The following is a 17,158-nucleotide window of genomic DNA, read 5'->3' as shown; positions in this document are numbered from 1 at the left end:
TGATCTATATCTCCTTAATCTCTCAGTGTAATGTGACTTCATATCAACACCTGTGATATAAATAAACTGAGTAGGTCAGGTTGGGAAACCTGGTGAGTACATAGGGTTTTCAACCCATAATAATATAATTATTGTATTTAAACAATTAAGCAATCAACCCAATTACCCATCCCCATTATCTTCTTTATTCTTAAGGATCTACCCTAAGAATCAACTATTTCTTGTTCACTCATTCCAAAGGATCATCCTAAGGAATCGATACAAAGTCCATGGTTGCCACGGTTTACACAACGGGCACTAAGTCTACATAGTCGCCAGGGTTTAGGCATCAAGTCTGCATAATCACCAAGGTTTAGGTATCAAGTCTGCATGATCACCAGGGTTTAGGCATCAAGTCTGCATGATCACCAGGGCTTAGGCATCAATTCTGCATGATCACCTAGGTTTAGAGTACATCGGGTGAACACATCGTTCAAAACACCTATAGGTTACAATTCTGCTAGTGTTCCACTGGACTGTCTAAAATAGTTCGTGGTTGGCATCCATACTCTGCTGAATGACGGGGCCATCGTTTGGGAAAAGGCTTCTCACATTGTCCACCTCTCACCCTCACCTAGTGGTCTATAACACCTCTCAACTCATCATCCAACTCATATTCCATCTATTACATCTACCAATGTTTTACCCCAACATTATCGTAGATATAAAATACATATACAGTTTAAATCATTCAAAACATGTATAAAATTGTTCATCCAGCATAGACAGCAAGTATTCAGATAATATACGCACGTAGCACGTAATGTATATATAAAATACTTCATATCTATGTATAAGATGAAAGGGACCATGCACTCACTTGAAAAGGTGGTGATTCCGAACCCAGACAGCGCTTCGCTTCTTAAAAAAAATAATTTCCTTCGACAAAACCTAGTATTATTACAAGTCGAGTTTAGTCTATTATTCGCCGAGACTAATTAATAGTCTAGCTATTATTACTATTATATAAGCGTTAAATAACACTCAATATAACTCATAATAATAGCCCAAATAATTATTTTAAGGTCCTAACAATGTTACTATAATTAAATAAAAGCTATATTAAATATAGTATAGGCGTAGCTCACTTACAACGGGTTTTTATTAAAAACCGGGCTTCGCTGTAGCAGCGTTTCCGAGCCGAAAGCTTTTCTTCTCGGAGCCGTCGGGCGCTCCGGGACTTTCTTCTCGTACTAAGGAGGTTCCCTAGACTTGGGAGGGGTTTAGGGAGGTTAGATAGAAGTTAGAGAGAGAAAGAAATGTATATGGTGTGAAGAAATAATGAAGGGTTCACCCTTTATTTATAGGGATTTTATAGTAAAGTAGCCGCTAAGTTTCGTCCGTATCTTCCGCGTACGAGCTCTGTTTTCTACGTTCTTTATATCCACGCGTTGGTATTTACGAGGACTACAACTTTCATTTAGACCTCGTCGGCTAATCATCCTTCTATCTCAGATTTACAAAAACTATATCGTATTTATCGCGCTCGAAAAGTAGCGACTAAGCTTCCTCCATATCTTTCGCATACGAGCTCCGTTTCTGACTTTATTTATATCCACGCGTTGGCATTTATGAGTACTACAACTTTCATTTAGACCCCGTTGGCTAATTCTCATTCTATCTCGGATTTATAAAACTGTATCGGATTTGTCGCGCTTAAAAAGTAGAGACTAAGCTTTGTCCATAACTTTCGCATACGAGCTCCGTTTCCGACTTTATTTATATCCACGCGTTGGTATTTATGAGTACTACAACTTTCATTTAGACCCCGTTGGCTAATTCTCATTTTATCTCGGATTTATAAAACTGTATCGAATTTGCCGCGCTTGAAAAGTAAACACTAAGCTTCGTCCATAACTTTCGCATACGAGCTCCGTTTTTTACTGTCTTTTATCGTTTAACTCCTATTAACGATATCTTCATTTCTCTTTTAGATTATTTCTGCTGAAAATTGACCGATCTAAAATTTGAATTTTCGGGCTGTGCACTATTAATATTATGCTATATCTTAGAAAAATCATAACTTCCTCATACGAAGTCAGATTTGGGTGTTCTTTTTATGGACGCTCTCGGTTTAACGTATTCTACAACTTTTGTTTAGATTGCTAAGTCTAAATCTCGTTCTATCATAAATTCACTATTTACGCTTCCCAGTATCGTGCCGGTTTCGTCGCGAAACTTTGACGGGTCATAACTTCTTCGTTATAACTCGGATTTCGGTGTTCTTTATATGTACGGAAACTTTGTAACATATACTACAACTTGGTTAAGATTATTCATTCTAAACAATCTTTTGTCGAAAAGTCGTTTTCGACCCCTATTATCTCTAAATTGACTAGCTCGGATCTACGGGCGTTACAATTATCTCCCCCTTAGGATGATTACGTCCCGGAATCATCAAAGAAACAAGGCTCACATGATGACTCCATACGTTATCTCTTCATCCTAAGTAATAACCGTAACTTTGATGTTTCTTCAAACGAGTATCTAACTCTAAGATTTCCTGACTACAGGCGGTGCCTGATCTTGGACCCGCTCCTTATCTCACGTTGGACTCCCAATTATGACCTTCAAGTCACAATCTCGATCCTTACTGGAGACTGCTTCTTCCTCTTAACAATCTTAGGATTACTACCATGGACCGATGTGTCGTATTGTAATGACCGAACATCGTATGTTGCAACATTTAGACTCGGGTCTTTTAGAGTCAAATTTCCAGAACAAACTATAACTTCCTTCATGTTCTAACCACATCTTAAAAGGCAGCATTTCTAGCTACAAGCAACTTTTCGGGATACCTCTACAAATCATTTTTTTATTTCAATCTTCCGTATTAAGTTAGATGTTACATCGAACTTGATTCTCTGAACCATATAACATACTTAGTGTAGTCGGACTCAATTTGATATGACCACTAGGGTCAGAATAACAATCATCTTCTTAGTCAATACCGAAACGATGGTAACGACATGCTTGAATAAAACGGAATGAATTATTGGCTTCTTGGTAACCTTGTGACTTTCCCTGATCCAAGCGTGAGTCCTGTTCTTCCGGTAGTATTGATGGGTTTTGAGCATTCTAACACTTCCTAAGTGTACATGCAACCCTAATAACCTTGGATCTATGTTTGTCTAATTATCATGCAAAGTTGAATTCCAAGGTTATATTCCTATCTAGCATACATGGGGAACAATTTTAACTTGAATCATAGATAGAATAACTTACCTTGTTGTTGATTGTGTTCCTTGAAACCTTGTGAGCCTAGCACCCCAAGTGTGATGCCTCAAATGCTTCACACAACACCAAATGCTCTTGGAAAGACTCTTGAGATAACACACACTTCTCAAAATCGGCCAAGCCCTCTAGTTTCTTAGTGTTCAACTTGTGTCACCAATTTTGTGGAGAATGGGACTCTTATATAGTGTTGGCACATCTAGGGTTACACCATGTAAACCCTAATGTGTCATGACTCTTCATTTCCATGACCCATGGGTTTGTAACTCCCATGGAGCATCCATGGAGCATCCTATGGGTAGAACCCAACTTGATAATCCATGGAGCCTTTTAGCCCACTATACAAGATATGGATGATTTACATAACCAACCCATATATTTAATTAGTTATCCTTTGATCACTTAATTAATTCCAAATTAATTCTTTGATCAACTAATTAAATAATATTATTAATATATTAGAACTTATAATATATTAATAATCTCCAAGTGTTATTTCTCTCATTTAGTCTATCCAATTGCATGGTGCCATGCAACCCAAATGGACCATGTCGGGTCGGGTCAAGTACAAGCCCGAAATAGTTATGGACTTCGACACCTTATCCAACAGTCTCCCACTTGGATAAGTCTAATAACTATATCTCTAGTACTTCAGGAACCGACCGGCAATCGTAGCTCTTTCAAGGTCTCTCGGAACTGAGAAGATGATGATACGCCATTTAAGATAAGTGATCATATAATCCTCTGTTCTAGATATCAGCCGGACAAATACATGGAACATGTCTTGCTTATTGTCCAGCATTTGTTTCCCGATTTCCGATTTGTTTGACATAGAACTTAATTGAACACATCAACTTAGTTCTGACCGGGCCCGGTACATAGGTCAAAACAAAATCATCGAGGGGCCCAGATACCAGCTTCTAATCCAAGAAGGAACAGATAAACTTCGACTCATATGTTTGTTCTACCACTTATTGAATTACACACAAAAGTACGTTTTATAACATCGAGTTACCAATGCGGTTTCGTACAGTCAATGCATAACCAACTTGTAAGTAACAAATCATATCTCTAGGTTTGAAGACTTATATGATATTACCGTCTCACGATCACTCGAGATAAAATTCCATGAAGTGATTCCAGTGAGTGTGGGTTGTGTCCAATGCTCAGAACTTATGAGCACTCATGATTGTTGTAGCCTTGTCCAAGACCTCTACAACCAAACATGACAGTCTTGATTCATATCTATTTCCAACATATGACCGACTGTGGAGGTTTGAATAATATGTTATACCAAACAAAATTATTCTGGAAGTCAAAACATGCAAAAGAAATATAGTAAACGATTGACAAGAGATAGCAACACTTTACTCATAAATAAAACACCTTTTATTCATCATCAAATGTCAATTACACTTTACAAATTTCCGGGTTATCTAACTACTAAATCGTATATCATCCTTCAGCCCTATGCTCCGAGCATGATGAAGATGCTTAACCCTACTCAGTCCCTTCGTGAGGGGATCTGCTGGGTTCTCATCCGATGATACCCTCTTTGCCACGAGGAGTCCTTCTTCGATCCGATGTCTGATGAAATGGTATTTTCTGTCGATGTGTCTGGATCTCCCGTGATCCCTTGGTTCCTTGGCTAAGGCAACAGCACTTTCACTATCACAGAAAATTTCCATTGGCTCTTTAATAGCTGGTACAACTCCAAGGTCTCCAATGAAGTTCTTCAGCCATATCGCCTCCTTTGCTGCTTCACTAGCTGCAATATACTCTGATTCACAAGTTGAATCTGCCACTGTCTCTTGCTTGGAACTCTTCCAAGAAATTGCTCCTCCATTTAGGGTAAAGACCCAGCCCGACTGAGAGCGGAAATTATCCCTATCAGTCTGGAAGCTAGCATCACTATACCCAACAACTCTCAAGTCATCACTCCCACCGAGGGTAAGGACCCAGTCCTTAGTCCTCCGTAGGTACTTGAGGATATTCTTTACCGCAGTCCAGTGTGCCTTGCCAGGGTTCGCCTGATACCTGCTAACCATGCTCAAGGCAAAAGCTACATCGGGTCGAGTACACGTCATAGCATACATGATCGATCCTACAGCCGAAGCGTAAGGTGTTCGACTCATTTCTGCTATCTCAGCCTCAGTGCTAGGGCTTTGTGTCTTACTCAATCTGGTGTTACTCTGGATGGGTAACTCTCCTTTCTTGGAATCCTGCATGCTGAATCTCTTCAGCACCTTGTCCAAGTAGGTACTCTGACTAAGTCCAATTAGTTTTTTACTCCGATCTCTCAAGATTCTTATCCCTAGAATATAGGCAGCTTCACCAAGGTCCTTCATAGCGAAACACTTCCCAAGCCAGGATTTTACTTCCTGCAGGGTTGGAATGTCGTTTCCTATGAGTAGTATGTCATCCACATACAATACCAAAAAGCTGACTATACTCCCACTAGCCTTGACATACACACAAGATTCATCTTCACTCCTAGAAAAGCCAAATTCCTTGACCTTTTCATCAAAGCAAAGATTCCATCTGCGAGGTGCTTGCTTCAATCCATAAATGGATTTCTCAAGCTTACACACTCTATTAGGGTACTCGTTGCTGACAAAACCCTCTGGCTGACTCATGTAAACATCTTCAGCCAACTTTCCATTAAGGAAAGCGGTTTTGACATCCATCTGCCATATTTCATAGTCATGAAATGCAGCTATGGCTAACAGAACCCGAATAAACTTAATCTTGGCTACCGGAGAAAATGTCTCATCATAATCCACTCCAGGAATTTGAGAGAAGCCCTTTGCAACCAGTCTAGCCTTATAAGTGTGTACTTTACCATCCATGTCGGTCTTCTTCTTGAAGACCCATTTGCACCCTACTGTCTTACGACCTGGTACATTTTCAACCAAGTTCCAAACTTGATTGTCATACATGGATTGTATCTCGCTATCCATAGCCTCTTTCCATTTAGCAGACTCGGGGCCTGCCATGGCTTCCTCGTAGTTGTTAGGTTCATCTTGACTTACTAGTGTCTCATCACTAATAAGTGTCTCACCTTCTGCAGTCATATGGAATCCATAGTAATGCTCAGGTGCACTCCTAACTCTCGTGGAACGTCTCAGAGGTACAGATTTGTCAATTGGCTCAACAGGAGTTTCCTCCTCAAGTTGAGGGCTAGAGTTTGAAGTTCCTTCACCGCTTGATTCTTGAATTTCTTCAAGATCAATTTGCCTCCCACTGTCTCCTTGGCTTATAAACTCTCTTTCTCGAAAGACACCTCTTCTTGCTACAAAGACCACATTTTCACTAGGTCTGTAGAAGAGGTAACCAAAGGATCGCTGTGGGTAACCGATGAAAATACACCTCTCGCTTCGAGGTTCGAGCTTATCATGAGTCTCGCGTCTCACGAAAGCTTCGCAACCCCAAATCTTGATGTGGTCTAGTTTAGGTACTTTACCAGTCCACATCTCGTGAGGAGTTTTGGCAACTTTCTTTGTAGGGACTAGATTAAGAATATGGGCGGCAGTCTCTAAGGCATACCCCCAGAATGAGATTGGTAGCGTAGCTCGACTCATCATGGAACGAACCATATCTAGCAAGGTTCGATTACGCCTCTCAGCCACACCATTCAACTGTGGTGTCCTGGGAGGTGTCAATTGTGAGACTATCCCACATTCCCTTAGATAGTCGAGGAGCTCTGAACTAAGATACTCACCACCACGATCGGATCGAAGCATCTTAATGTTCCTGCCTAATTGATTCTCGACTTCCTGTTTAAATTCCTTAAACCTCTCGAAAGTCTCTGACTTATGCTTGATCAAGTAGACATATCCATATCTACTATAATCATCAGTAAAAGTCAAATAATAACGATTAGCATCCCTTGTGGCATGTTTGAATGGTCCACACACATCCATGTGTATAAGGTCCAACAAACCTTCACCCCTCTCACATGAACCTGTGAAGGGTGACTTTGTCATTTTTCCAAGTAAGCATGATTCGCAACTATCATCTGACTTTAGGTCAAACGACTCCAAGACTCCATCCTTTTAGAGTTGGCCTATGCGCTTCTTGCTTATATGTCCAAGACGACAATGCCATAATGATGCTTTATCCAAGTTATTATTAGTAGAATCAATACACAAAACATTATTTCCTAAGTTATCAACAACAGATACAGCTTCATACACACCATCACAAGGTAATGCTTTAAAATAAAGAATATTATTAAAGAAAGCATCAATAGAACCAACTTCATTATTAAATGAAAAGGTAAACCCTTGTTTGTACAAAGCATGGAAGGAAATAATATTTCTTGCCATTCCTGGCGAATAACAACACTTATTCAGATCTAAACTAAACCCACTACTTAGCGATAAAGTATAAACTCCAATCTTGGTAACAGGTATAGCTTTCCTATTCCCCATGATCAAGTTTATCCTTCCTTGCTCCACATCCTCACTTCTTCTTAGTCCCTGCAAGTCACAACAAATGTGAATACCACACCCGGTATCAAGGACCCAAGAATTAGAATGGGGTGAGTTATTAGAAATGATAGTGTAAATACCTGCATGGTTGGGTTTAACTTTCCCATCCTTCACATCTTGCTGGTATTTTGGGCAGTTCCGCTTCCAATGAGCTTTTTCATGGCAATAGAAGCATTCAGCCTCTTTTGGGTCAGAAGAAGGAGTAATGAAACCTTTCTTGGTTCCACTTGAAGAAGAGCCATCAAGGGTCCGAGCCTTGGTACCCTTCGAAGATCTCTTTCTCTTCCTCCATCGATTCTTCCCAATTGCCAAAACCGGAGTAGAGTTTTGAGTAGGAGTGATAGCAACCGACTTCCCCTTAAGACCTGATTCTGCGGTCTTGAGAAGTCCCTGAAGTTTGCTGAGGGTGACTTCTTCCTTGTTCATGTGATATGTCATGCGGAATTGATCATAGCACGATGGTAAGGAATGCAAAATAATATCTATTGCAAGATCCTCCGGGAAGTTCACATTAAGCTTCAGCAAACGATCCACATACCTTTGCATTTTCTGCATGTGGCTCGTGACGGATTCCCCGTCCTTCATCATGGTTGTTATCATGGAGCAGATGATTTCATACCTCTCTTGTCTTGCACTTTGATGGTATCTTTCCATCAAATCTTGGTGTATGTCATAAGGGTAGAAATCCTCATAAGACTTTTGGAGTTCCGCTGTCATCGTGGCCGTCATGATGCAAGCCACTTTCGTAGCATCCCTTTCATGTGCCCGAAATTCAGCGATCTCCTGAGGAGTTGCAGTGGACTCATCAATCTCCTTAAGCTCCTTGTCAAGGACATATTCTTTGTCCTCGTAGCGGGTAATCATCCTGATGTTTCTGATCCACTCATTGAAGTTGGATCCATCAAAGGTGACTTTCCCACACAAGTTCATAAGGGTAAAGGAGCCATTAGGATTAGAGCCAGAAGCATTGTTGAAAGACATCTGAAGGAAAGAGGACAAGATTAGTTTAGATATAAGAGGGTCCTTAATAAAACACCCAAATGTATTATTAAGGCTAGGATCCAATCACAATATAATATAACTTAGAAGAGGTATGCCGTAATCTAAGCTATATCATATTTGAAAGGTAGGTGAATGACGATTCACCAATTTCCACCACGAAAACCGCAATATTTTAGTATTAGGTTTTTGAATGGTTCTTAGAAATTCCTAGATTCTTTGAGATTCAATGAACTTTTCAAAGGCATGTTTCAATCTCGAGTGTGCCCTCCAAGTTTTGTGACTGGGATACCGAGGATCACAAAACGAGGTGTGAAGTAACCATGCAAATCACTTGGTACCCTTAAAGTTTATCACTCAATCGATGTGCCGGTTAACCACACACGCTCCATCGATACTATAATAAACCCTAAGTCACCCTTTACCTACCTTGTTAAGTCCAAGTTAGTGTGCCGGTTAACCACACACGCTCCACCAACGACTTAATCAAAGTGTAAAGTGTAATTTCATGGAATAGCACCTTATTCACATTTTTCCTAAAGTAACTAAGATTGGGAATTTAATAAAACATTTAGTTACTTTATAATATTCATCATACTTTGAATGAGAATTAATAAGTCCTTGTCTTACCCGTTCGGCTAACGACCCTTCACCGATCAAGCAAGCGGTGGGTGAGAGTGGACACCCATTAAGTCACCATTTTATAGGCAACAACCTTATACCCACCTTATAGACCGGCTTCGTGAATGAGGCGTACTAGCGGTAAGACGACTTTGTTCTTATACATATATATATAATTATTAAATCATAATAATATAAGTATAAGGGTTGAATTTTAACTTTTAAAATTCTAGGGGTTGGAACTAAAGTTTTAACTTAACTTTACTTGTTCCAAAACTTGAGGGCAAGTTTTGTAAACTTTCAAAACTTTTCATTTCTTGTAACTTATGAGTTTAATAGAGTAATAAAATGAGGACTTTTCATTTTTCCTAACTCTTGTGTTCTTTTAATGGTTTTTTTAATCCAAGAGACTTTTGGTTTTCCATAACTTGAGGACAAGTTATGGACTCCATTAAAACACATTATGATCATGAATTAATCTACCACATAGGTTACAAATAATTCCTATGATCATCTAAACATCATAAGAACAAGAATATGAATATGAACACTTTCAAGAATCAAAATCACATTTAATCTTTGTAATTTTGATAACTAGTTGTTGTAAATGAGTTAGAAAAGACATTACACCTTCTAAAACAAGTTTTCAAGTACCAAAACATTTTAGGGTAATGATTCTAATCCATTTCCAGCAACTCAAGTCGAAATTCTGCACTCTGTCGACCCTACTCGCCGAGTGCATAAACCTACTCGCCGAGTAGGTTGAAGATACACATGAACTTGACGAGTCCTCCCCATGGATTCGCCGAGTCCATCAGTCAGACAGCAGAATTTTTGACTTTCTTCAACTTTTAAGCACAAATAACAAACAAACAAGCCTAGGCTCTGATACCACTGATGGGTTTTGAGCATTCTAACACTTCCTAAGTGTACATGCAACCCTAATAACCTTGGATCTATGTTTGTCTAATTATCATGCAAAGTTGAATTCCAAGGTTATATTCCTATCTAGCATACATGGGGAATAATTTTAACTTGAATCATAGATAGAATAACTTACCTTGTTGTTGATTGTGTTCCTTGAAACCTTGTGAGCCTAGCACCCCAAGTGTGATGCCTCAAATGCTTCACACAACACCAAATGCTCTTGGAAAGACTCTTGAGATAACACACACTTCTCAAAATCGGCCAAGCCCTCTAGTTTCTTAGTGTTCAACTTGTGTCACCAATTTTGTGGAGAATGGGACTCTTATATAGTGTTGGCACATCTAGGGTTACACCATGTAAACCCTAATGTGTCATGACTCTTCATTTCCATGACCCATGGGTTTGTAACTCCCATGGAGCATCCATGGAGCATCCTATGGGTAGAACCCAACTTGATAATCCATGGAGCCTTTTAGCCCACTATACAAGATATGGATGATTTACATAACCAACCCATATATTTAATTAGTTATCCTTTGATCACTTAATTAATTCCAAATTAATTCTTTGATCAACTAATTAAATAATATTATTAATATATTAGAACTTATAATATATTAATAATCTCCAAGTGTTATTTCTCTCATTTAGTCTATCCAATTGCATGGTGCCATGCAACCCAAATGGACCATGCCGGGTCGGGTCAAGTACAAGCCCGAAATAGTTATGGACTTAGACACCTTATCCAACAAGTATATGCATCTATTACCTTTCACACCTACTCATACTCATCCCAAGTATTGTCTCGCAGTCCCCAAGTCACCATATAGGAAAATCACATAACAGTTTAACACATCAGATAACAAAATGAAGGCTTTATTATTTCTTGAAACTATTACATAGGTTTTCAAGTTCACCCTAGACTATGCCTCTAATAGGCTACATCATATGGTTCCATCTTTTTGGCTACCTTATAGCTTGATCTTCGGTTATGAATTACTCATCCTTGGTTCCTCGCATTATTTTCTGCTTCGTCGAGGATCATGTGGAATGCTCTTGGCCTTGGTGGCGTGTTTGGCCTTGCTGCCTCGTTTTTCTTTGGGCGGTCCCTAGAAATATGACCTTCTTTGTTACATCCATAGCACACCTTCTTGTTGGACGCACACTTGCTGGCGTAATGCCCTGTCTTTCCACATTTGTAGCAAGTCACCTCCTTGCTACATTTCCCGAAGTGCTTCTTTTTACACTTCTTGCACCACTTGGTTTCACCTCCTCCTCCTCCTTCGGTCTTTGACAATTTCCTTTCTTTTTTGGATTTTGAAGATCCTTCATGCTTCCTTTTCTCGCCAACTTCCGCTCTCTCCAGATTCTTTTCCCTAATCTGGGTTTCATAATTCCTAGCTGCCCAGATGGCTCCTTTCAAAGTGGTTGCTTGCTTGACCATTGGTCCAAGGTCTGCTGGTAATCCATGGGCAAACTTGTTGACCTTGGAGAGCTCAGTTGGAACTAGGTAAGGAACAAGCTTCATTTTCTCCGTAAAACTTTGGGCTAGTTGGTTTGGACCCTTGTTGGAATTTCTGAATAGATGTATTTTGAGCCAATTTTGGGAATGGACTTTAGGATGAGGCCCAATTAGGGAGTTGGGCCCAATTTGGAAAATTGGGCCAATTATGGGCCTTATATATTGGGCTTTTGGATTAAGGAATTAGTGTTGGGCCTTAGCCAAGATTAGTATTCAACTGCTGACTTAGTGTTGTTTATTGTGATGGTTTGGGATTCTTGATGAGTCAGCAGTCAGAGATTTCAGTACAATTATGCATCGTGATGTGAGTTCTTATCACTATATCAACAAGTTCTAAGGCACCAAGGCCGACCCTTTTTTGATTGTATCCTGGTTATAGGATGATGCTAGGTTTAATGATCTGTTAGATTTGTATCTTGGTTGTAGAATGATGCTATGTTTAGTGATCTGTTAGATCGGTATCCAGGTATATATGATGATGTTATGATTAGTGATCTGTTAGATCTATATTACTATTTGTACATGCTAGCTAGCGTATGATATTTATGTGTTGATTGTGTGATTATGGGTGGGTTGAGGCGGTCCTGCTTTGTGGTCTAGACCAACATAACCAGGGTGGGACGGATAGATTGAAGGCCCATCGGGGTGTACCAGTTAGGTCGAAGGTCCGGAGAACGGTCCAGACAGGTTGAAGGTCGGTAGGGTGGACCTGACATGTTGAAGGTTCTGAGAGTAGGCCAGATAGACTGAAGTCCTGGTGAGGGCGGTCCAGTCATACTGTAGACTCTATATGCATCGTGTTTGTTATGATATTTTCTAGTTTGTATGGTGTTGGTATTTTGGGGGAACTCACTAACCTTCGGGCTTACAGTTGCTGATTTTGTTTCAGGTACTTCGGATGATAGTGGGAAGGCGAAGGCTTGATCGTGCACCTCCTCACATTTTATGAATTTGATTTCTGGGATTCTCTGACATTAATCTATTTTGAAAACAATTTGTAATAACTAATGGTTTTTAGATGTTTGAAAAAGTTTTAAATTTGCTTGAATTTTATGGAGGTTACACATTAGCATCAATCATCGATTTCCAGCTCCATTAAGCTCCTATAATGCATCAAAGCTGCTTCCAAAAGCTTCCAGAATACTACTCCCTTCGAAATACCTGAAAATGACATAAAAATATAAGTAGTATGGGAATTTTGGTGATGAGTTTACCATTATTTACAATAATGCACATGTAAAAGCATAGAATGTGATATAAAATACTAATAAAAACTAATATAAAAGATGCATAAAATAGAATCTAACACTTCACCAAATATTAAGGAGCTTTCTTCTTCTTCTAAGAACTCTCAAAGACTCCCGACTTTAAGGAAACAATGCAATAGAGGTTAGAGATTTTCGAGATGGAAGGCTTCTGGGGACGGAGGTTGACCATTAGGGAAACCCTAGCACTTAGAGTCATTATACAAGGTGTAAGACCTGAGGTTTGGGTTTTTAGTCCAGCCGTCACCGTGTCGTGGCCAATCCTTAACCGTGTCTCTACTTAATGATGTGGCCCGCGTCGGGCCACAACATAGGGTTTATTCCCAAAATCCTCGATGCAAAGCCCTTAAGTCTTATAGCTTATCAACTCAAAAAATGAGTGCTACACATCACTATTTTTAATTTAGTTAAATTAGAAAATATAAAATAAAATAGACATAACATTTTTTTTTTAATTTTTGTTATTCTTTAAAATAAATTTTTACTAATTTAAAACAAAAAAATAATAAAATAATATTAAAAATATCATAATTAAAAAACCATAATACCATAAAACATAAATTAAATCCTAAAACGACAATTAAAATGAAAATAAATACTAAAAGTACTACAAAAAACAAACGATCTATGTTGAGTAACATGCCATGTTGTCACTTAAAATAATCCAAAACTAATCGTCAAAAATATAACAATCTATGTTGAGTAACATGCCTATTTTTGAAAGTGTTAGTGTACTCTCGCTAACACCACTTTTTCAACTTCGGATCATTCTACACATACAACTACCTAGGAATAATATCCATTTTCAAAAAATTGAATCGAAATGAGAATGAAATATGAAGAGGAAATTGGAATGCAATTGAAAAGAAGAAGATGTGTGGTTTTGAAATGATAGAAAAAATATTTATAATGGTATAAAAGGAATTATAAAAATATTGCAAATGTAGTTGTTGGAGGCGGGTTCCACATCCCGCATGAAGGTTCTTCTGATGATATCTTCCAAGCTCAGATCCATCACCCTAACGATATTGACAATACTGCAGTCTACCCGCTACTCGCTTCTGATACCGTCTACCTTTAGTCACCCTCACTTAGGGGTGTAAACGAGACGAACCAACTTGTACTCAATTTAATCGAGCTGAGATCGAATTCGAGCTACCCGAGAATCTAATCAAGTTAAGCTTGAGTTGTAAAATACTCAGCTCGTAAAGCTCGCGAGCTTAATCGAGTACTAGTAAATTATACCCTTTCGGGCTTAGGGATTTATATATATTTTTAAATATTTTGTAATTACTAAAAAACATTTTAAGGCTTTTAACCCTTTTAGGCGGCAATTCAATTTTTAGAACGTATCCTAACCCTAAGTCCTCCCAATCAGTACCCACAACTCCACGAGCCACGATGGATGAAATAGGCAGTACACAATATGACTACTTCTCACCATCATCCCTTCCAGTAGCTGCCATTGCCGGTCTATCGCTGCTAGTACCTTCCATCGTCTTCGTGCTCCACCGCCAGTCTGTGGCTTCTAATAACTCTCATTTTTTTTACATATTTTGCTTGCTTAGCTTTAGTCTTGGTAAAAAGTAACAAATCAGTATTGATGTCTTTGTCCTTTCTTACTAAAATGTTGGAATCCTTGTTGTATAACAGATACCGATTTTTTTTATCCTTTTTCATCCTAACTTCAATCAGTGTGAGAGCTATGAAATCAATACTAATATCTTTTTTTCTTTCTTATTCAAATGTTGGAATCCTTGTTATATAATAGATTATTGTGTAATGTGTTTAGTGTATTACACCTAACAGTCTCTTTTTTGTTTGAACTTTGTATCAGCCACCAGGGATCAACCAATCAACTGTTTTTTGTTGGTTATAATTCAAAATAGATACTATAATACAAATTTAAAGTACTATAATAAGTTAATAACTATTGTTTCATTATACCATTGATATATTTTGCTACTATAATACATATTTTCTACGTATTGTAGATGGAACCATATACAACTCCTAAAGTTTCATCAACTCCATCTTTAGGGCAAAAAATTTCTGTAAATGACGGATGCACCAATGGCAATAGTACTACAGAAAATACACAGGAAGAAAGTTCCCATTTTGAAAGGAAGAAAAGGGCAAAACTTCTCCAGTATGAGATTATTTTAAAGTAATTGACATCCTGATGGGACTAAGAAAGCAGAGTGTAAACATTATAAAAGTGAAATCTCCATATTAGTAAGCTCAAGCACTAGTCATTTGGGACGAAACTTGCTCAAATGTATCCCAAAGGGACTTTATGACAAACAACAACAAAAGATAAATTTCCAAGTAGTTGACTCAAGAAGTAATTCACAACATGTCACTGCCGCCCTTACCGATGAAAAGTATGATACGATGAAAATGAGAGAGTCAATTGCGCATTGGATACCTATGCATGGACATCCTTTCATAATTGTTGTGGATGAGGGATTTAGCATGATGCAAAAGCATGGAATGCTTGAGTGGGAATTTGTCTCACGTGTCTCCATAAAAAAATGTGTGTAAAAGTTTTTGAGATAGAAAAGAAGAATCTGAAGGATTTATTGAAATCCATTTCAAAGACTAATGTAACAATAGATATGTGGAAGTCTACTAATCAGAAGATCGAGCACATGGTTCTTATAGGCCATTTTGTCTATTCTAATTGACATTTACATAAGCATTTTCTTAGCTTTATTCACTTACCTCCTCCTCATCGTGGGCTTGAGATTGCTGATAATCTTTACAAGTGTTTGAAGGGTTGGTGCATTGAGAGTAAGGTGTTAACTATTTCGGTAGATAATGCATCAAATAATGACTCGGCTATTAGGATCTTAAGTGAAACTTTTTCATGGGTTAAGAAGTTTCCTTGTGGAGGAAAGATGTTTCATGTACGCTATTGTGCACACATCTTGAATCTTATGGTTCAAGATGGACTTTCTAGAATTGGTAATATTATTGAGGATAAACATGACACTGTCACGTTTATCAATCAAAATGAAGGAAGACTTCAATTGTTTTATGAGATTATACAACAATTACAATTGCCACATAGAAAGCTTATTCTTGAATGCAAGACAAGATGGAATTTAACATATGAGATGTTCGTTGTAATCAAAATTAAAGAGGTGTTTCCAATATACAAAGAAAGTGATTCATGTTACCTTAGTTGTCCCAATAATGAAGATTGGTTGAAGACGGAAAAGATATGTGAGATTTCAAAAGTTTTTTACTCTATAACGAACATTATCTCTAGTAGTAAGTATCCGACTTCAAACTTATTTCTTAATGAAGTTTATAGAATCAAAGTTTTGTTGGATAAGAAATTTCAAGATCCTAACGAAGATAAGTTTGTTCATGACATGGTTGGGTGCATGAAACATAAATTTGATAAGTATTGGGGAGAGTGCAAGTGTGAAACTTAATGATGTCGGTTGATGAGGGTTATTGAGTTTTGCTTTCCTAGGATGTATCCCGAACATGAAACTCATGAAAATATAGACGAAGTGAAAAAAAGCTTTATATGAGTTGTATGGAGAATATGTGGATGATTACTACTCTATGAATGTTCTCACGTTTATGCATTTCAGAAAGAGAAGAAACAACGAAGATCAATCTTCTCATTCCATGACAGATATATAAGAAGTAAGTATATTTATAATGTTTAGAACTATAAATTTGCTGTTGATTTTTGCTCTCTCTAGGTTAAGTTGTTTTTTTTGTGTTGCTGCTGTGTGGAAGGTTAATTTGTTTTTTTTTTTTTTTATGGTTATATGTGTAGTATTTTTTTATTATTTTATTATTATTATTATTATTGTTAGTTGTTATTTTAACAGGTACAAGAGACTTTTTTGGTGCTGAAATGGTGCTTTTTATGTCTATAATTTATTTTTTTGCTACTCTTGAAAAAGTTGTTGAATATTGAATGGATATTATTATATTGCATTGAATAATGTTTATTTTTAGTGTTTTGGATATATGTAAATTGCAATGACATATATGGTTATTGTGATTTTTTTGCTAGTTTGGACAACATAAAA

At 37.9% G+C, this 17,158-nt stretch overlaps 1 protein-coding gene across 1 annotated transcript; it reads left to right on the top strand.

The window, feature by feature from the left end:
- The first annotated feature begins 14,501 nt into the window (after window positions 1-14,501).
- On the top strand, window positions 14,502-16,543 carry LOC145050404 (zinc finger BED domain-containing protein RICESLEEPER 2-like). The gene is made up of 4 exons (XM_078998661.1): window positions 14,502-14,571; window positions 14,669-14,679; window positions 15,095-15,267; window positions 15,811-16,543. Exons 1-4 carry the CDS (start codon window positions 14,502-14,504, stop codon window positions 16,541-16,543), a joined length of 987 nt encoding a protein of 328 aa, XP_078854787.1.
- The last annotated feature ends 615 nt before the right edge of the window (window positions 16,544-17,158 follow it).

The sequence above is a fragment of the Lactuca serriola genome, chromosome 5, assembly GCF_051521515.1.
Source record: "Lactuca serriola cultivar US96UC23 chromosome 5, Lser_US96UC23_V15, whole genome shotgun sequence".
NCBI lineage: Eukaryota > Viridiplantae > Streptophyta > Magnoliopsida > Asterales > Asteraceae > Lactuca > Lactuca serriola.
The sequence above is the reverse complement of the archived record's forward strand: the minus strand, read 5'-3'. Positions and strand labels throughout refer to the sequence as shown.

Bases quoted from the DNA above. Each gene is read 5' to 3' on its own strand.
- LOC145050404 (XM_078998661.1), top strand. From the start codon at position 14,502: ATGGATGAAATAGGCAGTACACAATATGACTACTTCTCACCATCATCC. The intron at 15,268-15,810 runs GTAATTGACATC...GCATTTTCTTAG, and splicing joins CAGTATGAGATTATTTTAAA to CTTTATTCACTTACCTCCTC.